This window comes from Chiloscyllium punctatum, chromosome 22, assembly GCF_047496795.1.
Source record: "Chiloscyllium punctatum isolate Juve2018m chromosome 22, sChiPun1.3, whole genome shotgun sequence".
In the NCBI taxonomy this organism is placed as follows: Eukaryota; Metazoa; Chordata; class Chondrichthyes; order Orectolobiformes; family Hemiscylliidae; genus Chiloscyllium; species Chiloscyllium punctatum.
The window spans coordinates 90,248,044-90,272,828 of record NC_092760.1 but is presented as its reverse complement, the minus strand read 5'-3'; the positions used below and the strand labels follow the sequence as shown (position 1 = coordinate 90,272,828).

General features: G+C 46.2%; 1 protein-coding gene across 7 annotated transcripts in view; it reads left to right on the top strand.

Annotated features, from left to right (window-relative positions):
* Nucleotides 1-19,914: 19,914 nt before the first annotated feature.
* The window catches only part of lto1 (LTO1 maturation factor of ABCE1), a 142,483-nt gene continuing 137,612 nt past the window's right edge, over nt 19,915-24,785 (top strand). For 6 of the 7 annotated variants that reach the window (XM_072592813.1, XM_072592808.1, XM_072592809.1 and 3 more), the window contains exons 1-2: nt 19,915-20,027; nt 24,400-24,505. In XM_072592813.1, the coding sequence (XP_072448914.1) occupies nt 19,975-20,027; nt 24,400-24,505 (159 nt within the window). In that variant the 5' untranslated portion in view covers nt 19,915-19,974. The other variant, XM_072592810.1, reaches the window with a different exon arrangement.

Below are 24,785 nucleotides of genomic sequence, written 5' to 3'. Positions count from 1 at the left end.
AGTTCACAAATTCTTAGGTTCTCAAGAGTCCTAATCACTAGAATACCAATGAAGCAGATACATAATTTCCCAAACCCCTTTAAGTCAGATACCATCCTGACTTGGCAATATATCACTGTACCTTCATTGCCATTGAGTTCAAATCCCAGTAATCCCACCCATACAGGTCTTTTATGAGAATCTTCTTCTGAGGTGCTTCCTTGGGCTTGAGAACAACTTGTATCCATACTTCTATTAGTTCTGAAATAGCTGACAGACTGAATATGCAATTTGTCAGCTCTGCCATATGCTGAGCAGATAATTCTTGATGGTTTAAGTCTTTGTTGTTTTGGGAGGTTTGAGCATTCTGTCTGAACCTCAACTTCACTTCTGCCCACTTCTAATGAAGTCTCTAGCTGAGTTCAGTGCTTTCCTGAATGAGCATTCTTCGATCATAAGATGTAAAAGCAGAAGTAGGTCATTTAGCCCATCAAGCCCATTCTGTGAACCTCAACTCCACTTTCCCAATAATCCTTGATTCTATTATTCATGAAAATCTGTCCCTTAGCTTTGAATATACTTAATGACCTAACCTCTATACCTCTCTGTGGTAAAGAATTCCACAGATTCACTACATTCTGAGAGAAGAAAGTGTTCCTCATCTTTCTCTTAAAAGGGTGAACCCTTACTCTGAGATTAGCCCTTTGGTCTTAGACTCTCCCATAAGGGGAACCAACCTTTCCTCTGTCATTCATGATTGCCGTGTCCCAAACAGCAGAGCTGCTTTCAAGTGAATGACTTGATACTGGGCATGTTGGCTCATGAGAGGATGCTACTGTTGAATGATCTTTCTTGCTACCACTTGTGGGAATTCTTCAGTGTTATCTGCTGTAGATTGTCCATGTTTCTTAAAGCAATTGGAGCACCTTCATTGCACTGAGCAACGGTTGAACAAGACAGTTACCGGCATATTCTCAGAGGTAATCATGGATTGGTTATATAGCAATGTTCATATCCAAAACTGTCAAACTAGGATTATGTAGAATATGCAGCAGGAAACCTATCATCCATCCCAAGCAGTTTATGCCAATCATTATATTCTGTGCACTCCATCTCTCCTCCTCTAAATCTGTCATGTCAACTCTCTATTGCCTTGTCCCTCATGTCCCTGTCTGATTTCCCCATAGGTGTACCTCTACTGTTCTCTCAAACAACTCCCTGAAGGAGTGAGTTCACATTCATATCACTGTCTGAGTAAAGACGTTTCCTCTGAATTCCCAATTGGATTTCTTGGTGATTACCTGATATTGACGACTTCTGATGGTGCTGTTCCCAGAGGAGGAACTCTTCTGTCTAAACACTCTATCTAAATCTTTCAGAATTTGAACTATCTCAGTTAGATCAGCCCTGTGATATTTTATGGTTCACCATAACTTTAATTGCTAATTACAATTATAGTCAAAGCTGGAGGCAGCTGATGTAAATTGCCTTCACCCGATTAGTTACTAGACCCATTTCAGGTACAAGTATATGTTTTCACATGTTTTACAGAATTTGTTAGGCTCATCATAACAAGTACAAAATAAATAATAAAAGCAGCATTTTTACAGTCACTCCCCTTCAGATATCAAGCTTGTGACACTGTCACAGTTTCTTGTGTTCTGTTGACTGGCATTCCTTGACTGTCTTTGATCTTCCTTCTCATGTATCGAGCCACTGAAACACAGACCTAATGAACCCTCACCAACCCTTACTCCCTGGGCATGATCAAAGACATCCCGAATTCCAATTGGCTTAGTTAAAAATCACACAACACCAAGTTATAGTCTAACACATGAGAGACTTAACAAATAATCCAAGTGTTTTTCAATACATAATTTCAGTTGCATCACACTGTAGACTTTTGCTATAAATTCTGTGTCTTACGATCTTATACTCCACAGCCACCTGATGAAGGAGCAACACTCTGAAAGTTAGTGCTTCCACATAAACGTGTTTGACTATAACCTGGTGTTGTGTGATTTATAACTTTGTACTTCCCAGTCCAACACCGGCATCTCCAAAACATGACTCCAATTGGCTTATTACTGCATGGATAGTGCATGTATAGTCCGTGGCCAATCTTGGATTGGTCAGGTCTTGTATGTTTAATTCCTCCTAAATTACTTTAGAGGCAGTGGTCAGATTGGTAGCACACCTCCTATTGTCTCTTGTGTCATTCTTTCACATGCCAAACATATCATTAGATTAGGAGAAAGTCAAGACTACAGATGCTGGATATCAGAATCAATAAGTATGGTGCTGGAAAAGCACAGCAGGTCAGGCGACATTTGAGAAGCAGGAGAATCGACATTTTGGGCATAAGCTTTTCAATTATTCTGTTGGTAACAGTTTGTCCTCTTACTCTTACCAAGTCCATGACTCTTCAGCAAGCTGTTCTGGCATCAGTGAAACCATGTATTCATCTAGCATCTCTAATGTCCAAATTAAGTCATCTCAAAGGATCAAAACAACTACAAGACCAACTACTGATGATAATGTATGTACGAATTGAAACTAAAGTCACCCCCATAGTCCCACTCTCTCAATAGAGACAGGTGACTGTTGGTGGTTTAACCTTAGGGTCACCAAACCTCAGGTGAGGTGGAGAAGATGGGATATTCATGATAACATCAGGCTGGTACAGGAGCTGAACCTATGCAGTTGGCATCATTGCAAACTAACTATCTGGCCAACTGACCTCACTTATCCATGGTGGGTTACAGAAATGCATGCACAGGCCTGTTACATGTGTTACTACAAAACTAAACCAGTTCATAATATAGCTGTGTAATAATGAAAGTATTCTCACACATGTTATTTGTTATTTTAAGTTTACATTTACCTGTGCCTTAAACATCAATAAAACCATAAGCCAATAACTTTGCTTCTAACCTGGCATATGGATTCCCTTCGGAGGGAGTGTGTTTATAATTAACTACACTCAAACAGCATATAATCAAATTCCTTGCTTGCTTAATCAAATCAAAATTATTAATTATTGAAAAATAACTCCCAGCCCCCTCAAGTCCATCCAGGGCAACATTAATTTCCCAAGCAAACTCAAAGACTACTAGAGAAGCTAGTGTTACATGTTCAATGTATGTGGAAGTGGGGAGCGCAGAGATAGAGGCCAGAGAGGGCAAACGACAATGAGGGAGACAAAGGGATGGTGATAATCCGTCAGAGAGAAAGTAAAACTGATAATAGGGATCTTAAGTAGATCAACATGGGTTGGCTGCACCATTAGTAGGTTTCCACTACAAACTGGTTGAAACTGAGTACTGCAGATGCTGGCGATCAGAGTTTAGATTAGAGACGTGCATTCTTCCTCAAGATGAGGCGCTCTTCCTCCAGGTGTCGGGTGGTAAGGGAGGAGGCCCAGGACCTACATGTCCTCAGCAAAGTGGGAGGGGGAGTTGAAATGTTCAGCCATGGGGCGGTGGGGATGATTCTTGCGGGTGTCCTAGAGATGTTCTCTGAAGCACTCTGCGAGTAGGCGTCCAGTCTTCCCAATGTAGAGGAGACCACATCAGGAGCAACAGATACAGTTAATGACATGTGGAAGTCCCCTACAAACCCACCAGTCTCCACAGTCATGTGGACCATACATCCGGACAAAATACTTCATTCCATTCTGCCAGTTTCTTCCTCTCTGTAGCATTTATTTTGATTATACCACCTTCTGCAAAGAGGATCTCAGAAATGTCCATCTTTTTCATCAAACGAGGATTCTCTGTGACTTTGGTGGACAGAGCCCTCAGTCGTGTCCGACCCATTTTCCGTATTTCTGCACTCACCTGTTCTCTACTTTCCCACAACACCAAAAGGGTTCCCCTGACATCTACCACTTCCATATATTGCATCATTTTCCACTGTCTCCAGCAGAACGCTACCACCAGAAACACATTCCCCTCCCCTCTCGTGTTAACATTCTGCAGGGACCAATTCCTCTAGGCCACACTGGTCCACTCCACCTGCACTCCCAACACCTCCTCATAGCCCCATGGCACCTTCCTATTCAGTCATACAAGGTGTAATACTTGCCCATTTATATCCTGCTTCCTCACAATCCAAACATCCAGACTCTGGCCATTGAGAATAAGAGTTGAGGCATCATGTTGTGGCTGTACAGTATATTGGTGAGGCTACTTTTGGAATACTGTGTACAGTTTGGTTGCCCTGCCATAGGAAGGCTAGTATTAAATTGGAAAGGGTACTGAAAAGATTTACTTTAATGTTCCTGGGACTGGAGGGTTTGAGTTTTAGGAGAGGCTGGATAGGCTGGGACTTTTTTTCCCTGGAGCATAGGAGGTTGATAGAGGTTTATAAAATTATGAGGGGTGTAGATAAGCTGAATAGCAAAGGTTTTTTCCCTTAGTATAGGGGTGTTTATGATGATAGGAGAAAGATTTAGAAGGGACCTGAAGGGCAACGTTTTCTTATAGAGGGTAGTACAAATGTGAAATGAAAGTGGTAGGGAAAGTGGTAGATGCAGGTACAGTTATAACATTTAAAAGATATTTGCACAGGTACATGAAGAGGAAAGGTTTAAACTGATCTGGGCCAAATGCAAGCAAATGGAACAAGTTCTGTTTGGGAAATCTGGTTGGCATAGACAAGTTGCACCAAAGTTTCTGTGCTGCATGAAGCAGTGACACACAATCCAGATGGAGTCATGATTTTCACCCATGAAACTCGACAGGTCCAGCAGCATCTGTGGAGAAACATTGAAGTGTTCTGAAGAAAAATCGCACTGGACTCAAAGTAGTCATTCTGTTTCTCTATCCACAGATGGTGTCAGACCTGCTGAGTTCTTCCTGCACTTTCTGTTTCTGTTTCACATTTCCCACATTCCAAGACAAGTAGACTAAGTAATCCCATCTTTATCCTCTATCCAGACCTTTAGCAGAGATTGGGTTAAAGTGACTCGGAGCAAGAGCACTGGCTGATTTTCCAAAACTACAGAAGCTGTGGATAAGTGTACCATTCTCACTGTAGTGAAAGGATTGAATATGTCAGATCTGAATGACTCGAGGGTTACCTGGCTCTGATACCTTATCAGGTTTATCTCATGACATGAACACTCTGGAAATATGAACATGCTTTCATTAATGAAAGATTAATTTATCCCAAGGTAAAGTCACCATTGCTGCAGAGGGCTGCTCCCTAATTGGAGAGTGTGCTGGTTTAATCTGTGGGTTCCCATGTCCCAGATGAAGGATGAGGTTGAGGAGGTGGGACCTTCATAATAATGATAGATGGCGTATGAATTGAACCCATGCTGTTAGAATCACTTTACTTTGCAAGCCAATTGTGCTAAGTAACCCCAAATCTACCTAAACCTGCAATGTAAAACCCCACATCACTCTTCCTTCTGGACTGTTTGATACGCGAGGAGTGAATCAGAAAATGTGTGTGATAGTGAAAGAGAAGGAACATGTGGGGTATTGTTGCAATAAAACCTAGTTCGAGAAATAGGATCATGATTCATTGTCAGTTGTTGGCCTTTTGTGAACTACAACTCTAGATGTTTCTGTAGGTAATCAGACTTTGCCTATTTGACCGTCAGTCATACAGCCGTACATTTGATCTCGTTAGACTTCTTATCGATTTTATTGCAATAATACGAAAGGTTTATTGCCTAAAAGGCAACTTTCATGCAACAAACAGCTACCAGTATTACCTGACCTCCTGTTAATCAGCGATCCTCAAAGCCCGTAACTTTCACAAGATGGTACCAAACAAGATATGGACGCTGCCTCCCAACACAGTCCCAGGGCCGCACACTCTTTGATGTCCCACACAGTTAATAATTTGCAATAGGCTTGTACAAAATATCATGTTACTATGACTCGTGTGGACTTTTACATCATCATTAATTGCATCAACTTCCCCCATAAATAAATTTACAACAAAAAGAAACATCCAATGTAAGTAAGTTTCCAAGTGTAGAACATGCATCTTTGCACTGACGTGGTGTACAGTAAATTTGAGGGAACTGTCGAAATTAGGACTTATGCCGTTAGTTAGAAGTTTGCACCAGATTTGCGCTGACCTCTGCTGGTAAATCGGTCCAACTGCAGCCCAGCAAAGACCAAACGGGGATCTTGAAGGAGGAACGTGCAGCATTTAATGTAACTAAATTGACTAGATGGCTGATTTACACTGCAGAATGATGCTAAGATAATATCGATTCAGTTCAAGTCCTGTCTAACGTCACTACTGTCCAGTCAAACCAGGGAAGGGTGGCACATTTCGTTCAGTTTAAGAGCAATGTGGGATGGACAACAACTGTTGGCCTTCCAGTGACTCCCAAAGCCGATGAAAGCACTTTATGAAAGAGGGTTATTTTTATAAGAGTTCCTTCGGTACTTTGGCAGGGACAGAAACCTGATGGGAGTGATTGAAACATGGAGTTCTGGGACAGATGGTACAGATTTGGGAGTTGCCAACACATCCCAAGGTTTCTTGGAGAGAAGAGGGATTGGGAGAATAGTTTACAAGGTCTGTTTGGTGAAGGTTGAGTTTTTTTGAAGTGGAAGTATTGACAAGAGACTTGAAGTTGAGGGGGATGGTACCTAATGAGAGGGAACAGTTAACAGCATCAACTAATAGGGGCTCTAAGAAGGGTTTGGGTGGTCAGTAGTTTAATGCTATAATGGGTTTGCTGATGTTGGAGGTAGTTTCTTAGAATACAATAGAATCTATACAGAGTGGGAACGGACTATTCGCCCATCAGGTCTACACCAACCCTCCAAAGAGCATCCCACCCAGACTTATCCTTTCTCTGTAACTGTGCATTCCCCATCGTTAATTCACATCCCTTGACACTATAGACAATTTAGCATGGCCAGTTCATCTAACCTGCACTTCTTTGGAGTGCGAGAGGAAACCGGAGCACCTGGAGGAAACCAATGCAGGCATGGAGGGAATGTGCAAACTCTACACAGACACATGCCTGAGGGAGGAAGCAAACCTGAGTCTCTGGCACTATAAGACACAGTGCTAACCACTGAGCATCTATGCCACTCTGGTCTTTTGGATACAGTGATTTGAAGAGAGAAGTGTGCATTCTGGGCTGAAGCAAGGTGATCTTATGAGGAAGTTTGATTGAGTGGGCTCAGACAAAAGATGGAAGCAGCATTGGTAATTCTGTTCGGGTGGTCTCGATTTTGATGAGGTCAAAAGTCACATGACATCAGGTTATATCTGAAATCACAAGCTTTCGGAGTACTTGATCAAAAGAAGGGGCAGCACTTTAAAAGCTTGTGATTTCAAATAAACCTGTTGACCTATAACCTGATGTCATGTGACTTCTGATCTTGTCCACCCCCAGTCCAGCACTGGCACCTCCACATCAATCTTGGTGATAAAGATGGGGTCACACATTCTGCAGCAGGTGAGAAATGAGGAGCTACAAAACTGCTACCAGTGCCCTTCGGGAGTTTCCTTCATATCTCAGGATGCTCCTGGAAATGTGAGCAGCTTTGTCAGAAGCCCAGTGGAACCTGACAGTGTGTTTTATGGCCCAGCCAGCTCTCATCAAGTCATTGTGATCATCTACCACAGACAAACCAGGAATAGATTTTTAGCTTTTGCATTCATGTTGTGGACCATCAACCACCAAAGATGCAGAATTAAAATCATAATCGTCTAAAAAATGAGTTAAAAATCACACAACACCAGGTTATAGTCCAACAGGTTTATTTGGAAGCACTAGTTTCGAAGCGCTGCTTCTTTATCATCACAACTACCTGATGAAGAAGCAGCACTCTGAAAGCTAGTGCTTCCAAATAAACCTATTGGACTATAACCTGGTGTTGTGTGATTTTTAACTTTGTCCACCCCAGTCCAACACCGCCTCCTCCAAGTCATAAAATTAAATGTTGCATCTGCTAATTTCTCTGTGTGTTTTTCTAACGGTTGAAACTCTATTCCGAAAACGACAAAAATGGAATATCTATCCTCATACCTTATTGCTTTTAGACTTTTTCTTTGTCTGTTATCTTTGTTTGGCAACTTGAGTGAAAATGCCTAAAATTTGATTAAATTGGTAATATTTTAAAACTTTCAAACGCTGCTTTTCCAATCTGGCGGCATTTATTCTCATTATCTTCAGATGTATACTCAGACTGGTATAAAACTAAACATTGCTTTCCTTGTCAAATTTTATGTTCAAAATTAAATAATTGATGTGCTGGTGGAATGAATGTTCTATGTATGGGACAACACTGCCATCTGCTGTAGGAATAGCATCATCTTCTTTCCTCTTTTCCCTGTGGACAGAGAAGGAGGTAGAGGATGTAAGGCATTGTATTGTCAAACAACAGGAAAAATCTCCCAAACCAGTTATAACACAGCCAGATACCAAGTAAAATTTATTCTACTCTGCCCCAACATAGACAGATTTTTAAAAAAGTCTGATCAGTAAGGAAACCAAGGGTTATTGGGAAAAAGCAGAAAAGTGGAGTTGAGGATTATCAGATCAGTCATGATCTCACTGAATGACAGAGCAGACTTGATGTGCTGATGGCCTATTTCTGCACCTATGACAAATTCAATCAAATTTTTCTTTTCCATTTTTCACACCAATGTCCTGTGATTTCTTTCAGGAGTAAAGAGCAGTAACTTATACTGCTGCTGGAAGCAGGAAGCCAGGCAGTGAGCAGGGGAACTGAACAAACAGGCAGAAAACTAGCCACCAGGATACATGAACACAAACTAGCCAAAAAAGACATGACCCTCTCTAACTAGTATCCTCACACACGGATGAGGAAAGACACCAGTTCAACTGGGACAACACATCCATCCTTGGACAAGCCAAACAAAGACATGCCCGAGAATTCCTAGAAGCAAGGCATTCCAACCGGAACTCTATCAACAAACACATGAGTTAGACCCCATCTACCACCCCCTGAGAAAAGGAACAGAAAGTGACTTTACCACAGGAAATAACATCACCACAGGAAATGACATCACCAACCCAAAGAAACCCAAACATATAAATAGAAAGCAGGAATTTTCAGCCTTGCTTTGCATGAGGTCCACTGAAGATGTTACCTAGTAAGGTAATGAAAATAAACTTTTCAGCTCAGCGAGCAAACCTACATCCACTAGGTAACATCTTCAGTGAGCCTCCAGACTCTTTTAATTCCTTTCACTTTATTCAGGTCAGAGGGCTGACCATGGTTACCTGCATGAGCCCCAGTGATACCTATCACTTTGTGGGATATATGGAACATTCCTTGTTCTAGTCCTATTCCAGCACCCACTGACAACTATTTTTCTGAAATGTTGATGACATCATTGGTGCTGCTTCCCCTTCTTGTCTGGAATTGGACATGTTTACAAATTCGTTTCCAAATTCGCTTCCAATTTCCATCCCTCTCTCACCTTCACCTGGTCCATTTCTGTTTCCATTGCCACAAAAATCCCTACATGCCTACCGACTCCCACAGTCACCTGGACTATACATCCTCACACCCCACTTCCTGTAAAGACTCTATTCCATTCTCCCAGTTCCTCCACCTCCATTGCATCTGTTCCAATGATGCCAACTTCGATAAGAAAGCTTCTGAAATGCCCACCTTCTACTCAACCAAAGATTCCCCAGCACCATTGTTGACAGGGTTCAACCCATCTCCTGCACTTCACCCTTCATTCCCTCTCTCTTCTCTCCCACAACAGTGACAGGGTCCCCTTTGGTATTCACCTACTATCCCATCAGCATGCACATCCAGGGGATCATTAGCCACCATTTCCACTACCTCCAGTGAGATGCCACCACCAGACACATATTCCCTGCCCTTCCTTGTCAGCCTACCGCAGGGACTGTTCCGTCCAGGACAAACTGGCCCACTCCTCCTCACTCCCAATACACCACCTACAACCCACTGCAGCTTCCCCCACAACCACAGAAGGTGTAACACCTGTCCATTTACCTTCTCCCTCCTCAGTATACAAGTTCCCAAACACACCTTCCAGATGAAGCAGCACTTTACCTGCATTTCACACAATCTAGTCGACTGCATTCACTGCTCACAATGTGGTCTCCTCCACATTGGGGAAACCAAGTGCAGACTGGGTGACTGTTTCACAGAATCTGTGCGCAAAAAAGACCCTGAGCTTCCAGTTGCCTGCCACTTTAACACCCCACCCTCTTCCCTGGCCAACATCTCAGTCTCAGGCATGCTGCAGTTCTCTAGTGAAGCTCAGTGCAAGCTGGAAGAACAACATCTTATTTTCTGCTTAGGAACTGTCCCAACTTCTGGGCTAAATATTGAGTTCAAGAATGTGAGGGTTTGAGGTACCTTCTCCCCATGTCCTTACCCCAACCCCTACACACTAGCGTCACCCCTTGTGATCACATGGTCTGCTATTACACACAAACCATTATGAGCTGCTAACAGTCCCCATTAGCAGCTATTCATTCTCCCAGGCCTTCGGTGATCCACTCTTTTGTCTGTCCAACTGTTCTTCTCTCTCTTTGAGGCTCTATCTCTATTTATTGTTCACTCCTTACCCCTCCCCCCACTTGATCTCCTGCATAAAAAAACAACTTTTTCCTAGATATCACCAGTTATGAGGAAGGGTCACCGGACCCGAAATGTTAACTCTGATTTCTCTTCACAGATGCTGAGCTTTTCCAGCAATTTTTGTTTTTGTTTCTGATTTCCTGCATCTGGAGTCCTTTCAGTTTTTATCATGTATTTGCATGTCAAAGGGACAGCTCACCAGAATTTCTTGACCAGTGTGCAATATATGCCTTGTGGTTCCAATTGCATTAAGGACGAATGCAGCAGGCAAGGTCCTGTCCTTGCTGGATAATGCAGTGAGGTCCTCTTTGAGGAGGCTGGAAGTTGCACAGGGCATTGAGGGTGACTGAGTAATGAGCACAGTTCAAGGAGGCCAGAGAAGGGACGTGGGCTTTTCTTTTACTCATTTTTGGGAAGTGGACATCACTGGCTGGGCCAGCATTTATTATCCATCCTAAGTTGGTCCTTGAGGAGATGATAGTGAGCTGCCTTCTTCAACTGCTGCAGTCCACATGCTTGAGGTAGACCCACGATGTCCTGTGGGTGAGAATTGCAGGATTTTGATGCAGCAACACTGAAGGAAAGTCGATATATTTCCAAGTCAGGATGGTGAGGTACTTGGAGAAGAATCTGCAGATGGTGTTCTCACATATCTGCTGCCCTTGTCCTTTGAGATGGTAGGGAGTTTGAGTTGACATGGGGAAGGGGAAAGGAGTCAAATGGGTAGCAGCAGGTATCTGCCTGGGTTTGAGCATTGTTCCTGGCTTACAATGAGTGAGTGAGTGGCCCTTTAAATATGATGGTGGGTCCTTCACACCTTTAAGGCAGTAGTGGAGGCATCAACCTCCTGTCCATTTCTGGCATGGGATTCGCCATGCCCCTCACAAGACCATCTGCAATGAGGAAAGTACAGCACAACTGGATGATTACTTTGATTTAAAAATGTGCAAAGATTTGTGAAAATTGTTACTGGGCAATGGTGCTTATTTAATGAGCCAGTCCAGACGTGAAAGGCCAAGTGGCCTCCTTCTGTGCTGCAATACCTCTATGATTTGTAATTGTATGCAAAAAGCTGACCCATCCTCGGGAGGAGGGGATGGACACTTTCACACTGATCTCTGCTTGACCATTATACTGTCATTTCACCCTTTCAGCCTGTTTTGCTAATCAATGGGTAAATCAGGCTGACCTCTGACCTAAGCTCTCAAGCCCAGCTTTTCTTTGTCTCCCTTAATATCTTTGATTACAGAAATATATCACTGTCACAATTAAAATCAATTATTGGTTGAGCATCAGTTTCCATTTGTGAAAGAGAGTTCCAACATTTGGGGTTTATTTGCACATGGGGGAGGCAATACCTTGTGGTACCATTGCTTAGCTATTAATCCATAAAAATTAATGTCATATTCTGGGGACCTGGTTTTGAAACCCACCTGGCAGATGGTGGAATTTGAATTCAATACTGATCTGGAATTAAGTAAAAACAATGACTGCAGATGCTGGAAACCAGATTCTGGATTAGAGTGGTGCTGGAAAAGCACAGCAGTTCAGGCAGCATCCGAGGAGCAGGAATCCTGCTCCTCGGATGCTGCCTGAACTGCTGTGTTTTTCCAGCACCACTCTAATCCAGAATTAAGAATCTACTGTTGACCACAAAATCATTGACAATTGTCAGGAAAAACCCATTTGGTCCAGTCGTGGCCTTCAGGGAAGGAAATTTGCCATCCTTATCTGGTTTGATTTACGTGCCACTCAAGAACCACAGCAATGTGGATGACGTTCATCTTTCTTCTGAAATGGCTTTGAATGTCATTCAGCTCAAAGGCAACTAAGGATGGACAATAAACATTAGGAAGCCAGCAATCCTCATGCCCCATGAGTGAATTAAAAAATTGTTGTATGCTTTCAGGAAAGAGTTTGATATAGTTCTTAGAGCTAAAGTGGAGAAAGCAGAAACAAGGTTCTGCGTGCTGGATGATTAGTAATGATCGTACTAAATAGCAGAGCAGGTTCAAAGGGCTGAATGGCCTACTCCTACTCTTATTTCCTATTATTCCATGTTTCTCTCCCCACTGGTACCCCTGATGAGCTGAGCATTTCCAGCATTTTCTATTTTTATTTCAGATTCCAGCATCTGCTGTGTGCCGGTATGAAAAACAGAAATTGCTTAAGAAACGCAGCTGGTCTGGAGAGAGAGAAACACAGTCAAAGTTTCAAGTCCTTGCCATGGCACATGGTAGAATTTGAATTCAATAAAAATAATCTGGAATTAAGGGTCTAATGATGACCATGAAGCTATTGCTGATTGTTGGAAATTCTTATCCTGTTCATTAATGTCCCTTAGGGAAGGAAATCTGCCATGCTTACCTGGTCTGGCCTACATGTGACTCCACACTCACAACAGTTTGGTTGACTCTTAACTGCCCTCTGGACAATTGATGGTGGGCAATAAATGCTGGCCTAGCCAGTAACACTGTCATCCTGTGAATGAATAAAAAGTGTGGGACCTTATTAAAAGTCTAAGTACTACTACTACCCTGTATTAACTCTATTAGTTACATCATCGAAAAATTCCAGTAGATGTCTCAAGCATGGTTTTCTTTGCATAACTTATGTCAACTCTGTCTGATCCTGTAAGGCAGCTGTGCTAACCACTGAGCCACGTACTACTGATGTCAGGATAACTAGACTCTAATTCTTTGTTTTCTTTCCACGTTAGTGAGATTACTTTAGCTATCCTCCAAAACACAGGACTGGTGTAAGAGTCTATAGAATATTGGAAGAATAATTTGATTAGGGATAGTCAGCATGGTTTTGTGAAGGGTAAGTCGTGTCTCATAAACCTTATTGAGTTCTTTGAGAAGGTGACCAAGCAGGTAGATGAGAGTAAACCAGTTGATGTGGTGTATATGGATTTCAGCAAGGCATTCGATAAGGTTCCCCACAGTAGGGTATTGTACAAAATGCGGAAGAATGGGATTGTGGGAGATATAGCCATTTGGATCAGTAATTGGCTTGCTGAAAGAAGACAGAGAGTGGTGGTTGATGGGAAATGTTCATCCTGGACTCCAGTTACTAGTGGTGTACTGATGTTGGGTCCACTGCTGTTTGTCATTTTTATAAACGACCTGGATGAGGGTGTAGAAGGTGGATTAGTAAATTTACAGACGACCCTAAGGTTGGTGGAGTTGTGGATAGTGATGAAGGATGTTGTAGGTTACAGAGAGACATAGATACGCTGCAGAGCTGAGCTGAGAGGTGGCAAATGGAGTTTAATGCGGACAAGTGGGAGGTGATTCACTTTGGTCGGAGTAACAGGAATGCAAAGTACTGGGCTAATGGTATGATTCTTGGTAGTGTAGATGAGCAGAGAGATCTCGGTGTCCAGGTACACAGATCCTTGAAAGTTGCCACCCAGGTTGATAGGATTGTTAAGAAGGCATACAGTGTTTTAGCTTTTATTAATAGAGGGATCGAGTTCCGGAACCAATGAGGTTATGCTACAGCTGTACAAAACTCTGGTGTGGCCGCACTTGGAGTATTGTGTACAGTTCTGGTCACCGCATTATGAGAAGGATGTGGAAGCTTTGGAAAGGGTGCAGAGGAGATTTGCCTGGTATGGAGGGAAGGTCTTACAAGGAAAGGCTGAGGGACTTGAGGCTGTTTTCGTTAAAGAGAAGAAGGTTGAGAGGTGACTTAATAGAGACATATAAGATAATCAGAGGGTTAGATCAGGTGGACAGGGAGAGCCTTTTTCCAAATATGGTGACGGCGAGCATGAGGGGGCATAGCTTTAAATTGAGGGATGATAGATATAGGACAGATGTCAGAGGTAGTTTCTTTACTCAGAGAGTAGTAAGGATATGGAATGCTTTGCCTGCAACGTTAGTAGATTCGCCAACTTTAAGTACATTTAAGTCATCATTGGACAAGCATATGGACGTATATGGAATAGTGTAGGTTAGATGGGCTTCAGATTGGTATGACAGGTCGGCACAACATCGAGGGCCGAAGAGCCTGTACTGCGTGTAATGTTCTATGTTCTAATATTCTAAATGCAAGGTTTTTGCCTTTTGTTAGTGCAAACCAGGTCAGGACTTACACAGTTGGTGGTCAGGCCCTGGAGAGATTTGTCGAACAGAGAGACTTCGGAATGCAAATACATAGTTTCTTGAAAGTGGCGTCACATGTAGACACTGTGGTGAAAAGGGTGTCTGACATGCTTACCTTCATCATTGAATAGAGGAATTGAGATGTCATGTTATGGCTGTACAAGACATTGATAAGGCCACATTTTAGAATAGCATTAGAATTATGTTTTATTGTCACAAGTACTCAAGTACTGGGATATAGGAGAACAGTAAAAAGTGAACAAGGTCACCATATCCAGCGCAATCTTAGCTGCAAAGGTGCCTAGGTACATAGGAGAAAGTGAGGACTGCAGATGCTGGAGATCAGAGCTGAAAATGTGTTGCTGGAAAAGCGCAGCAGGTCAGGCAGCATCCAAGGAGCAGGAGAATCAACGTTTTGGGTATGAGCCTAGGTACATAATTTTAAATATAAATTAGAAAAATAAAGAAATAATGTTAAAAGTTTAGCATTACAATCCTTCTAAAATAGAGAAAACAGAGAGAAAAGTAAAAAGCAGACTAGTCTGTGCTGGGCTTCATCTCGAGGCCGGGAGTCTGTACTGGGGTTTACGTTGGGTCTGAGCTGGCTAGCAAGGGGAAAGAAAAAAGAAAAGTAATGGATGGAGCGCAGGAGCTCCATCTTAGAAGTTCTACTCTGTTGCCAACTTGGCAGGAACATTTAGAGTACAGCATTCAATCCTGGTCACACTGCTATGGGAAGGATGTTATTTAACTCAAAAGGTGTGAAAAAGATTTGCAGGGATGTACCAAGATTGAAGGTTTGAGTTATAAAGAGAAGCTGGATAGTCTGGGACAATCTTCCCCAGGAGGATTGGAGGGTGAGGGGTGACCTTATAGAAATTCATAAAATGATGAAGGATATAGATAAGGTGAATAGCCAATGTCATAGAATCATAGAGATGTACAGCACAGAGACAAACCCTTCGGTCCAATTCATCCATGCTGACCAGATATCCTAAATAAATCTAGTCCCATTTGCTTGTACTTGAACCATATCCCTCCAAACCCTTCCTGTTCATATACCCATCCAGATGCCTTTCAAATGTTGCAGTTGTACCATCCTCCACAACTTCCTCTTGGCAGCTCATTCCATACACACACCACTCTCCGCGTAGGAATGTTGTCCCTTAAATCCCTTTTAAATCTTTCCCTTCTCACCTTAAACCTATACCCCCTTGTTTTGGACTCCCAACCCCAGGGAAAAGACTTTGTCTATTTATCCTATCCATGCCCCTCGTAATTTTACAAACCTCTATAAGGTCACCCCTCAGCTTCCAATGCTCCAGGGAAAACAGCCCCTTCCTGTTCAGTCTCTCCCTATAACCCACATCCTCCAACCCTGGCAAAATCCTTGGAACTCTTTCTTGAATTCTTTCAAGTTTCACAACATCCTTCCTACAATAGGGAGACCAGAATTTTATGCAGTATTCCAAATGTGGCCTCACCAATGTCCTGTATAGCTGCAACATGGCTTCCCAACTCCTGTACTCAATGCACTGACCAATTAGGCAGGCATACTAAACACCTTCTTCACTAACCCATCTACCTGCGACTCCACTCTCAAGGAAGTATGAACTTGTATTCCATGGTCTTTTCTTTTCAGCTACAGTCCCCAGGACCTTATTACTAAGTGTATAGGTCCTGCCCTGAATTGCCTTTCCAAAATGTAGCACCTCACATTTATCTAAATTAAACTCCATGTGCCACTCCTTGGCCCTTTGGCCCACATGATCAAGATCCTGTTGTATTCTGAGGTAACTTTCTTTACCGTATGTTGCACCTCCAATTTTGGCGTCACCAGCAAACATGTCTCCCATGTTCATATCTCTTTCCCTTGGAGTAGGGGAGTCCAAAACTAGTGAGCATAGGTTTAAAGTGAGAGAGGAAAGATTTAAAAGGGACCAAAGGGACAATTGTTTTTGACACTGAGGATGGTGTGTGTATGGAACAAACTGTCAGAGGATGTGGTAGAGGCTGGTACAACTACAACATTTATAAGATATTTAGACAGACACGTGAATAGGGAAGGTATAGAGGGATATGGGACAAATGAAGGCAAATGGTACTAGTTCAGTTTGGGAAGTGAGTTGGTGTGGATAAGTTGGACTGATGGGTCTGTTTCTGGGCTGTATGACTCAAAATGCTGTATGTTCTGAGCTTTAGTCAATGTTATAAAGTGGGGACTGTGTCAGGTATTTTCTAATCTGCTTGCTCAGAGTTGTCATTGCACCCTTCTAGAGCAGGTAGGACTTAAACTCAGACCTTCTGGTACAGAGGCAGTGACACTATCACTCTCAGTAGAGCTGAAAAGTGTGGTGCTTGAAAAGCGCAGCAGGCCAGGCAGCATCCGAGGAGCAGGAGAATCGACATTTCGGCCATAAGCCCTTCTTCAGGAATGAGGCTGGTGTGCCAAGAGGGCTGAGATAAAAGGTGGGGGGGGGGTGGAGGTTGGGGGTGACGGTGATAGGCCGGAGAGGCGGTGGGGGCAGAGAGGTCGGGAAGAAGATTGCAGGTCAAGAGAGCGGTGCTGAATCCGGGGGTTGGGACTGAGATAAGGTGGGGGGAGGGGAAATGAGAAAGCTGGAGAAATCTACATTCATGTAGGGTTCCTAGATGGAAGATGTGGCGCTCTTCCTCCAGGCGTCATGTGGCCAGGGTCTAGTGATGGAGGAGGCCAAGGACCTGCATGCCCTTGGCAGAGTGGGATAGGGAGTTAAAGTAGGTAAAAACAATGACTGCAGATGCCGGAAACCAGATTCTGGATTAGTGGTGCTGGAAGAGCACAGCAGTTCAGACAGCATCCGAGGAGCAGTAAAATAATCCACGGGAGTTAAAGTGTTCAGCTACGGGGCGGTTGGGTTGGTTGGTGCGGGTGTCCCAGAGGTGTTCCCTGAAACGTTACGCAAATAGGCGGCCTGTCTCCCCAATGTAGAGGAGACCACATCGAGTGCAGCGGATACAGTAAATTAAGTGTGTGGAGGTGCAGGTGAATTTGCCACGGATATGAAATGATCCATTGGGGCCTTGGAGGGAGGTGAGGGGGGTGGTGTGGGCACAAGCATTGCACTTCTTGCGGTTGCAGGGGAAGGTGCCGGGAGTGGAAGTTGGGTTGGTGGGGGGTGTGGACCTGACGAGGGAGTCGCGGAGGGAGTGGTCTCTCCGGAACACTGATAGAGGAGGGGTCTGTTTGGAGGTGGCGGATATGACGGTGGATGATATGCTGTACATGGAGGTTGGTGGGGTGGTAGGTGAGGACCAATGGGGTTCTGTCCTGGTGGTGGTTGGAGGGGGGGGTTCAAGGGCAGAGGTGCGGGAAGTGGAGGAGATGCAGTGGAGAGCATCATCAACCACATCTGAGGGGAAATTGCGGTCTTTGAAGAAGGAGGCCATTCGGGTTGTTCGCTATTGGAATTGGTCCTCCTGGGAGCAGATGTGGCGGAGGCGAAGGAATTGGGAATATGGGATGGCAGTTTTACAGGGGGCAGGGTGGGAGGAGGTGTAGTCTAGGTAGCTGTGGGAGTCAGTCGGTTTGTAGTAAATGTCTGTGTTGAGTCGGTCACCCGAGATAGAAATGGAGAGGTCTAGGAAGGGGAGGGAGGAATCTGAGACAGTCCAGGTAAATTTGAGGTCGGGGTGGAAGGTGTTAATAAAGTGGATGAACTGTTCAACCTCCTCGTGGGAGCATGAGGTAACGTCAATACAATCATTGATGTAGCGGAGGAAAAGGTGGGGGATGGTGCCAGTGTAGTTGCGGAAGATGGACTGTTCCACATATCCGACGAAGATGCAGGCATAGCTGGGGCCCATGCAGTTGCCCATGGCTACTCCTTTGGTTTGGAGGAAGTGGGAGGATTGGAAGGAGAAGTTAAGAGTGAGGACCAGTTCAGTCAGTCGAAGGAGGGTGTCAGTGGAAGGGTACTGGTTGGGTCAGCAGGAGAGGAAGAAGCGGAGGGCTTGGAGGCCTTTGTGATGGTGGATGAAAATGTATAGGGACTGGATGTCCATCGTGAAGATAAGGCGTTGGGGGCCGGGGAAGTGAAAATCATGGAGGAGGTGGAGGGCGTGGGTGGTGTCCCGAATGTAGGTGGGGAGTTCTTGGACTAAGGGGGACAGGAACGTGTCGAGGTATGCAGCGATGAGTTTGGTGGGACAGGAGCAGGCTGAGACAATGGGTCGGCCAGGGCAGTCAGGTTTGTGGATTTTGGGCAGGATGTAGAAAAGGGCGGTGTGGGGTTGTGGGACTATGAGGTTGGAGGCAGTGGATGGGAGATCCCCTGAGGTGATGAGGTTATGGATGGTCTGGGAGATGATGGTTTGGTGGTGGGAGGTGGGGTCATGGTCAAGGGGGCAGTAGGAGGAGGTGTCCGCAAGTTGGCGTCTAGCTTCAGCGTTGTAAAGATCGGTGTGCCAAACTGCCACTGTGCCTCCCTTGTCTGCCGGTTTGATGGTGAAGTTGGGGTTGGAGCGGAGGGAGTGGAGGGCTGCACGTTCCGAGGGTGAGAGGTTGGAGTGGGTGAGAGGGGTGGAGAAGTTGAGGCGGTTAACGTCGTGGCGGCAGTTGGCTATGAAGAGATCGAGGGCAGGAAAGAGGCCAGCACGGGGTGTCCAGGTGGATGGGGTGTGTTGGAGGCGGGAGAAGGGGTCGTCACAGGGTGGGCGGGAGTCCTGGTTGAAGAAGTAGGCGCGGAGGCGAAGGCGGCGGAAGAAATGCTCGATGTCTCGCCGCGTGTTGAGTTTGTTAATCCGGGAGCGTAGGGGGATGAAGGTGAGGCCTCTGCCGAGGACTGATCTTTCATCCTCAGAGAGGGGGAGGTCTAGAAGGATGGTGATAACACAGCAGGGCTGGGAGCTAGGACCTGGGACCTGGTGTGGGATTGGAGCTGGGAGTGGGGGAGGAGTTAGGCCTGGGGGCGGGGTTAATCGTGGGGGCAGAGTTAATAGTGGGGCGGAGTTAGTCATGGGGGCGGAGATTAACGTGGGGGCGGAGATTAACGTGGGGGCGGAGATTAACGTGGGGGCGGAGTTTAATGTGGGGGCGGAGTTTAATGTAGGGGCGGAGATTAACGTGGGGGCGGAGTTTAACGTAGGGGCGGAGATTAACGTGGGGGCGGAGTTTAACGTAGGGGCGGAGATTAACGTGGGGGCGGTGATCGACGTGGGGCCTGGTTAAAAGCGGGTGGTGGGGCCTTAAAGAGGAGACCGCGGAAGTTGCGCAGGCGCAGACCCGGACAAGCAGGGGTAGGGTGTGCGCATGCGCCCCTCTTCCAATGGCGGATCCCGGCGGTGATTTGTTCGACAGTATCGTCCTGGCGGAGGATCGGTAAATACCCGCAAAAAACATCACCACCCGCAATAATGCCGTCTGCTTAAATCCACCGTCAACACTAACCCCCACCCCCCCTCCCGGGTCCAGAGGGAAATCAGCAATAAATATCCCCCTTCACTAATAACCCGTCAATAGACAATAGATGCAGGAGTAGGCCATTCAGCCCTTCGAGCCTGCACCACCATTCAATATGATCATGGCTGATCATTCCTAATCAGTATCCTCTTCCTCCCTTATCTCCATAACCCTTGATTCCACAATCCTTGAGAGCTCTATCCAACTCTTAAATGAATCCAGAGACAGGGTCTCCACAGCCACCACTCTCTGGGTGAAGACATTTCTCCTCATCTCTGTCCTAAATGGTGAGACTGGGCGCCTCCTAGCAGAGCGCTTTAGGGAACATCTCCGGGACACCCGCACCAATCAACCAAACCGCCCCGTGGCCCAACATTTCAACTCCCCCTCCCACTCTGCCGAGGACATGGAGGTCCTGGGTCTCCTTCACCGCCGCTCTCTCACCACGAGACGTCTGGAGGAAGAACGCCTCATCTTCCGCCTCGGAACACTTCAACCCCAGGGCATCAATGTGGACTTCAACAGTTTCCTCATTTCCCCTTCCCCCACCTCACCCGAGTTCTAAACTTCCAGCTCAGTAACTGTCCCCATGACTTGTCCGGACTTGTCCTACCTGCCTATCTCCTTTTCCACCTATCCACTCCACCCTCCTCCCTGACCTATCACCTTCATCCCCTCCCCCACTCACCCATTGTACTCTATGCTACTTTCTCCCCACTCCCACCCTCCTCTAGCTTATCTCCCCACGCTTCAGGCTCTCTGCCTCTATTCCTGATGAAGGGCTTTTGCCCAAAATGTCAATGTTACTGCTCCTCGGATGCTGCCTGAACTGCTGTGCTTTTCCAGCAACACTAATCCACAATATGTCCTAAATGCCCTAGATTTTTAAGCTGTGTCCCCATCAGTGAAGCCCCCCATCAGTGAAGCCCCCCTTCAGTAGTAATCCCCCTTCAGTAGTAATCCCCCTTCAGTAGTAATACCCCCCTTCAGTAGTATTCACCTTCAGCGATAACCCCCTTCAATAATAACTCCCCTTCAATAATAACTCCCCTTCAATATAACCCACTAAACAACCCCCTGTTTTTTCCTGTAAATAAACCCCTTCAAATATACTCCATAAATAACCTCCTCCATCAGCAAATCTAAACCCCCCAAAAAAACTCTAAATAATTTCTCCTCCTCCTTGTCAAATAAAGGCCTAAATAGTAATCACTCAAATATACCCCCAGTAACACCTCATCTACAGCCTTCACACCATCACCCTTGTAGTGGATCTGTAAATAATGATACTTCCAAAAACACTAGGAGAAAGTGAGGACTACAGATGCTGGAGATCAGAGCTTTAAAATGTGTTGCTGGAAAAGCGCAGCAGGTCAGGCAGCATCAAAGGAACAGGAGAATCGATGTTTCGGGCATAAGCCCTTCTTCAGGAATGAGGAGGATGTGCCAAGCAGGCTAAGATAAAAGGTAGGGAGGAGGGACTTGGGGAAGGGCCGTTGGGAATACGATAGGTGGAAGGAGGTTAAGGTGAGGGTGATAGGCCCAAGAGGGGGTGGGGACAGAGAGGTCGGGAAGAAGATTGCAGGTCAAGAAGGCGGTGTTGAGTCTGAGGGTTGGGACTGAGAAAAGGTGGGGGGAGGGGAAATGAGAAAGCTGGAGAAATCTGCATTCATCCCCTGTGGTTGGAGGGTTCCTAGAGCGCCTGGAGGTGCTCTTCCTCCAGGCGTTGTGTTGCCATGGTCTGTCGATGGAGGAGGCCAAGGACCTGCATGTCCTTGGCGGAGTGGGAGTGGGAGGGGGAATTAAAGTGTTCAGCCACGGGGCGGTTGGGTTGGTTGGTGCGGGTGTCCCAGAGGTGTTCTCTGAAACATTCCGCAAGTAGGCGGCCTGTCTCCCCAATGTATAGGAGGCCACATCAGGTGTAGCAGATGCAGTAAATGATGTGTGTGGAGGTGCAGGGGAATTTCTGACGGATATGGAAGGATCCCTTGGGGCCTTGGAGGGAAGTGAGGAGGGGAGGTGTGGGCGCAAGTTTTGCATTTCTTGCGGTTGCAGGGGAAGGTGCCGGAAGTGGAGCATGGGTTGGGGGGTTGGCGGGGGGGGTGGGGGGTGTGGATCTGACGAGGGAGTCGCGGAGGGAGTGGTCTTTCTGGAACGCTGATAGGGGTGGGGAGGGAAATATATCCCTGGTGGTGGGGTCTGTTTGGAGGTGGTGGAAATGACAAAGGATGATACGATGTATCTGGAGGTTGGTGGGGTGGTAGGTGAGGACCAGGCGATTGGAGGGGCGGGGTTCAAGGGCAGAGGAACGGGAAGTGGAGGAGATGCGGTGGAGAGCATCGTCAACCACGTTTGAGGGGAATTTCCGATCTTTGAAGAAGGAGGCCATTTGAGTTGTTCGGTATTGGAATTGGTCCTCCTGGGAGCAGATGCGGCGAAGGCGAAGGAATTGGGAATATGGGAATATCTCCTTCCTCAGCACCTGTCTACGGAACCGATTGACCCCGCATGGACTCCGGACTACGTTCAGATCAACAAAATTTGGACCAACTAGAACAACCAGTACCTACAACAAATCCAAATTACTAACACCTTCCACTCCAACCTCAAATTTACCTGGACCGTCTCAGACTCCTCCCTCCCCTTCCTAAACCTCTCCATTTCTATCTCGGACGACCGACTCAACACGGGCGTTTACTATAAACCGACTGACTCCCACAGCTATATAGACTACACCTCCTCCCACCCCGACCCCTGTAAAAACGCTATCCCATATTCCCAATTCCTTCGCCTTCGCCGCATCTGCTCCCAGGAGGACCAATTCCAATACCGAACAACCCAGATGGCCTCCTTCAAAGACCGCAATTTCCCCTCAGACGTGGTTGACGATACTCTCCACTGCATCTCCTCCACTTCCCGCTCCTCCGCCCTTGAACCCCGCCCCTCCAGTCGCCACCAGGACAGAACCCCACTGGTCCTCACCTACCACCCCACCAATCTCCAGATACATCGTATCATCCTTCGTTATTTCCGCCACCTCCAAACAGACCCCACCACCAAGGATATATTTCACTCCCCACCCCTATCAGTGTTCCGGAAAGACCACTCCCTCCGCGACTCCCTCATCAGATCCCCCCCCCCACCACCAACCCATGCTCCACTCCCGGCACCTTCCCCTGCAACCGCAAGAAATGCAAAACTTGCGCCCACACCTCCCCCCTCACTTCCCTCCAAGGCCCCAAGGGATCCTTCAATATCCATCAGAAATTCACCTGCACCTCCACACACATCATTTTCTGCATCCGCTGCACCCGATGTGGCTTCCTATACATTGGGGAGACAGGCTACCTACTTGCGGAACATTTCAGAGAACACCTCTGGGGCACCCGCACCAACCAACCCAACCACCCTGTGGCTGAACACTTTAACTCCTCCCTCCCACTCCGCCAGGACATGCAGGTACTTGGCCTCCTCTATCGCCAGACCATGGCAACACGACGCCTGGAGAAAGAGCACCTTATCTTCCGCCTAGGAACCCTCCAACCACAAGGGATGAATTCCGATTTCTCCAGCTTCCTCATTTCCCCTCCCCCACCTTTTCTCAGTCCCAACCCTCAGACTCAGCATCACCTTCTTGACCTGCAATCTTCTTCCTGACCTCTCCGCCCCCACCCCCTCTCTGGCCTATCACCCTCATCTTAACCTCCTTCCACCTATCGTATTCCCAACACCCCTCCTTCCCTACCTTTTATCTTAGCCTGCTTGGCACACCCTCCTCATTCCTGAAGAAGGGCTTATGCCAGAAATGTCAATTCTCCTGTTCCTTTGATGCTGCCTGACCTGCTGCGCTTTTCTAGCAACACATTTTTGAGCTACTTCCAAAAATAGCCACCCTTCAAAATGCCCCAAATAAACTCCTTCAAATATGTATCATTAATAACCTGCCACAGCATCATCCCGGTGGCTAATCAGTGACACCTTCATCCCCCTCACTGTCCCTTTACACCGCTCCCTCCCGCCCCCAACAACCCTGACTGGACATCCCCTACACACACAACATTCAGATCTATCGCCAACAGCATGTCCTCATGAATGAATGGTACCAGCCACCCTCTCTGCACCCAATAATTCTACCCCCCCCCCCCCCCCCCCCCCCCCACAACTCTTTCTGTCCTCCATCATACCTCCTTCCTGGCCATTGCTCTCCTTCCCCCACCATGGCTGCCCCCTCCCAATTGTTTTCTGCGGTTGTTTGCATCTCAACTGATGCAATTTCTCTTGCGGTTGGCAGATTTCGTGGAGAAGGTTATCAGGAAGGGTTTACAGAAGGAGGTCATTTGGGAGAAACGGAGGGACGACGCTATGGATTAGTGAATGGTGCCAAGATTGGATCAGAGGTAAATAAGTTAGAACGGTTGCGCACCAGTTATAAATGTAGGTAGTTTAATGTGTTCAAAGTTTGGGAGAAGATTTGTAGCTCGGGTGCTCATTGTTGCGGCTCTGTTCGCCGAGCTGGGAATTTGTGTTGCAGACGTTTCGTCCCCTGTCTAGGTGACATCCTCAGTGCTTGGGAGCCTCCTGTGAAGCGCTTCTGTGATGTTTCCTCCTGCATTTATAGTGATCACTGAGGATGTCACCTAGACAGGGGATGAAACGTCTGCAACACAAATTCCCAGC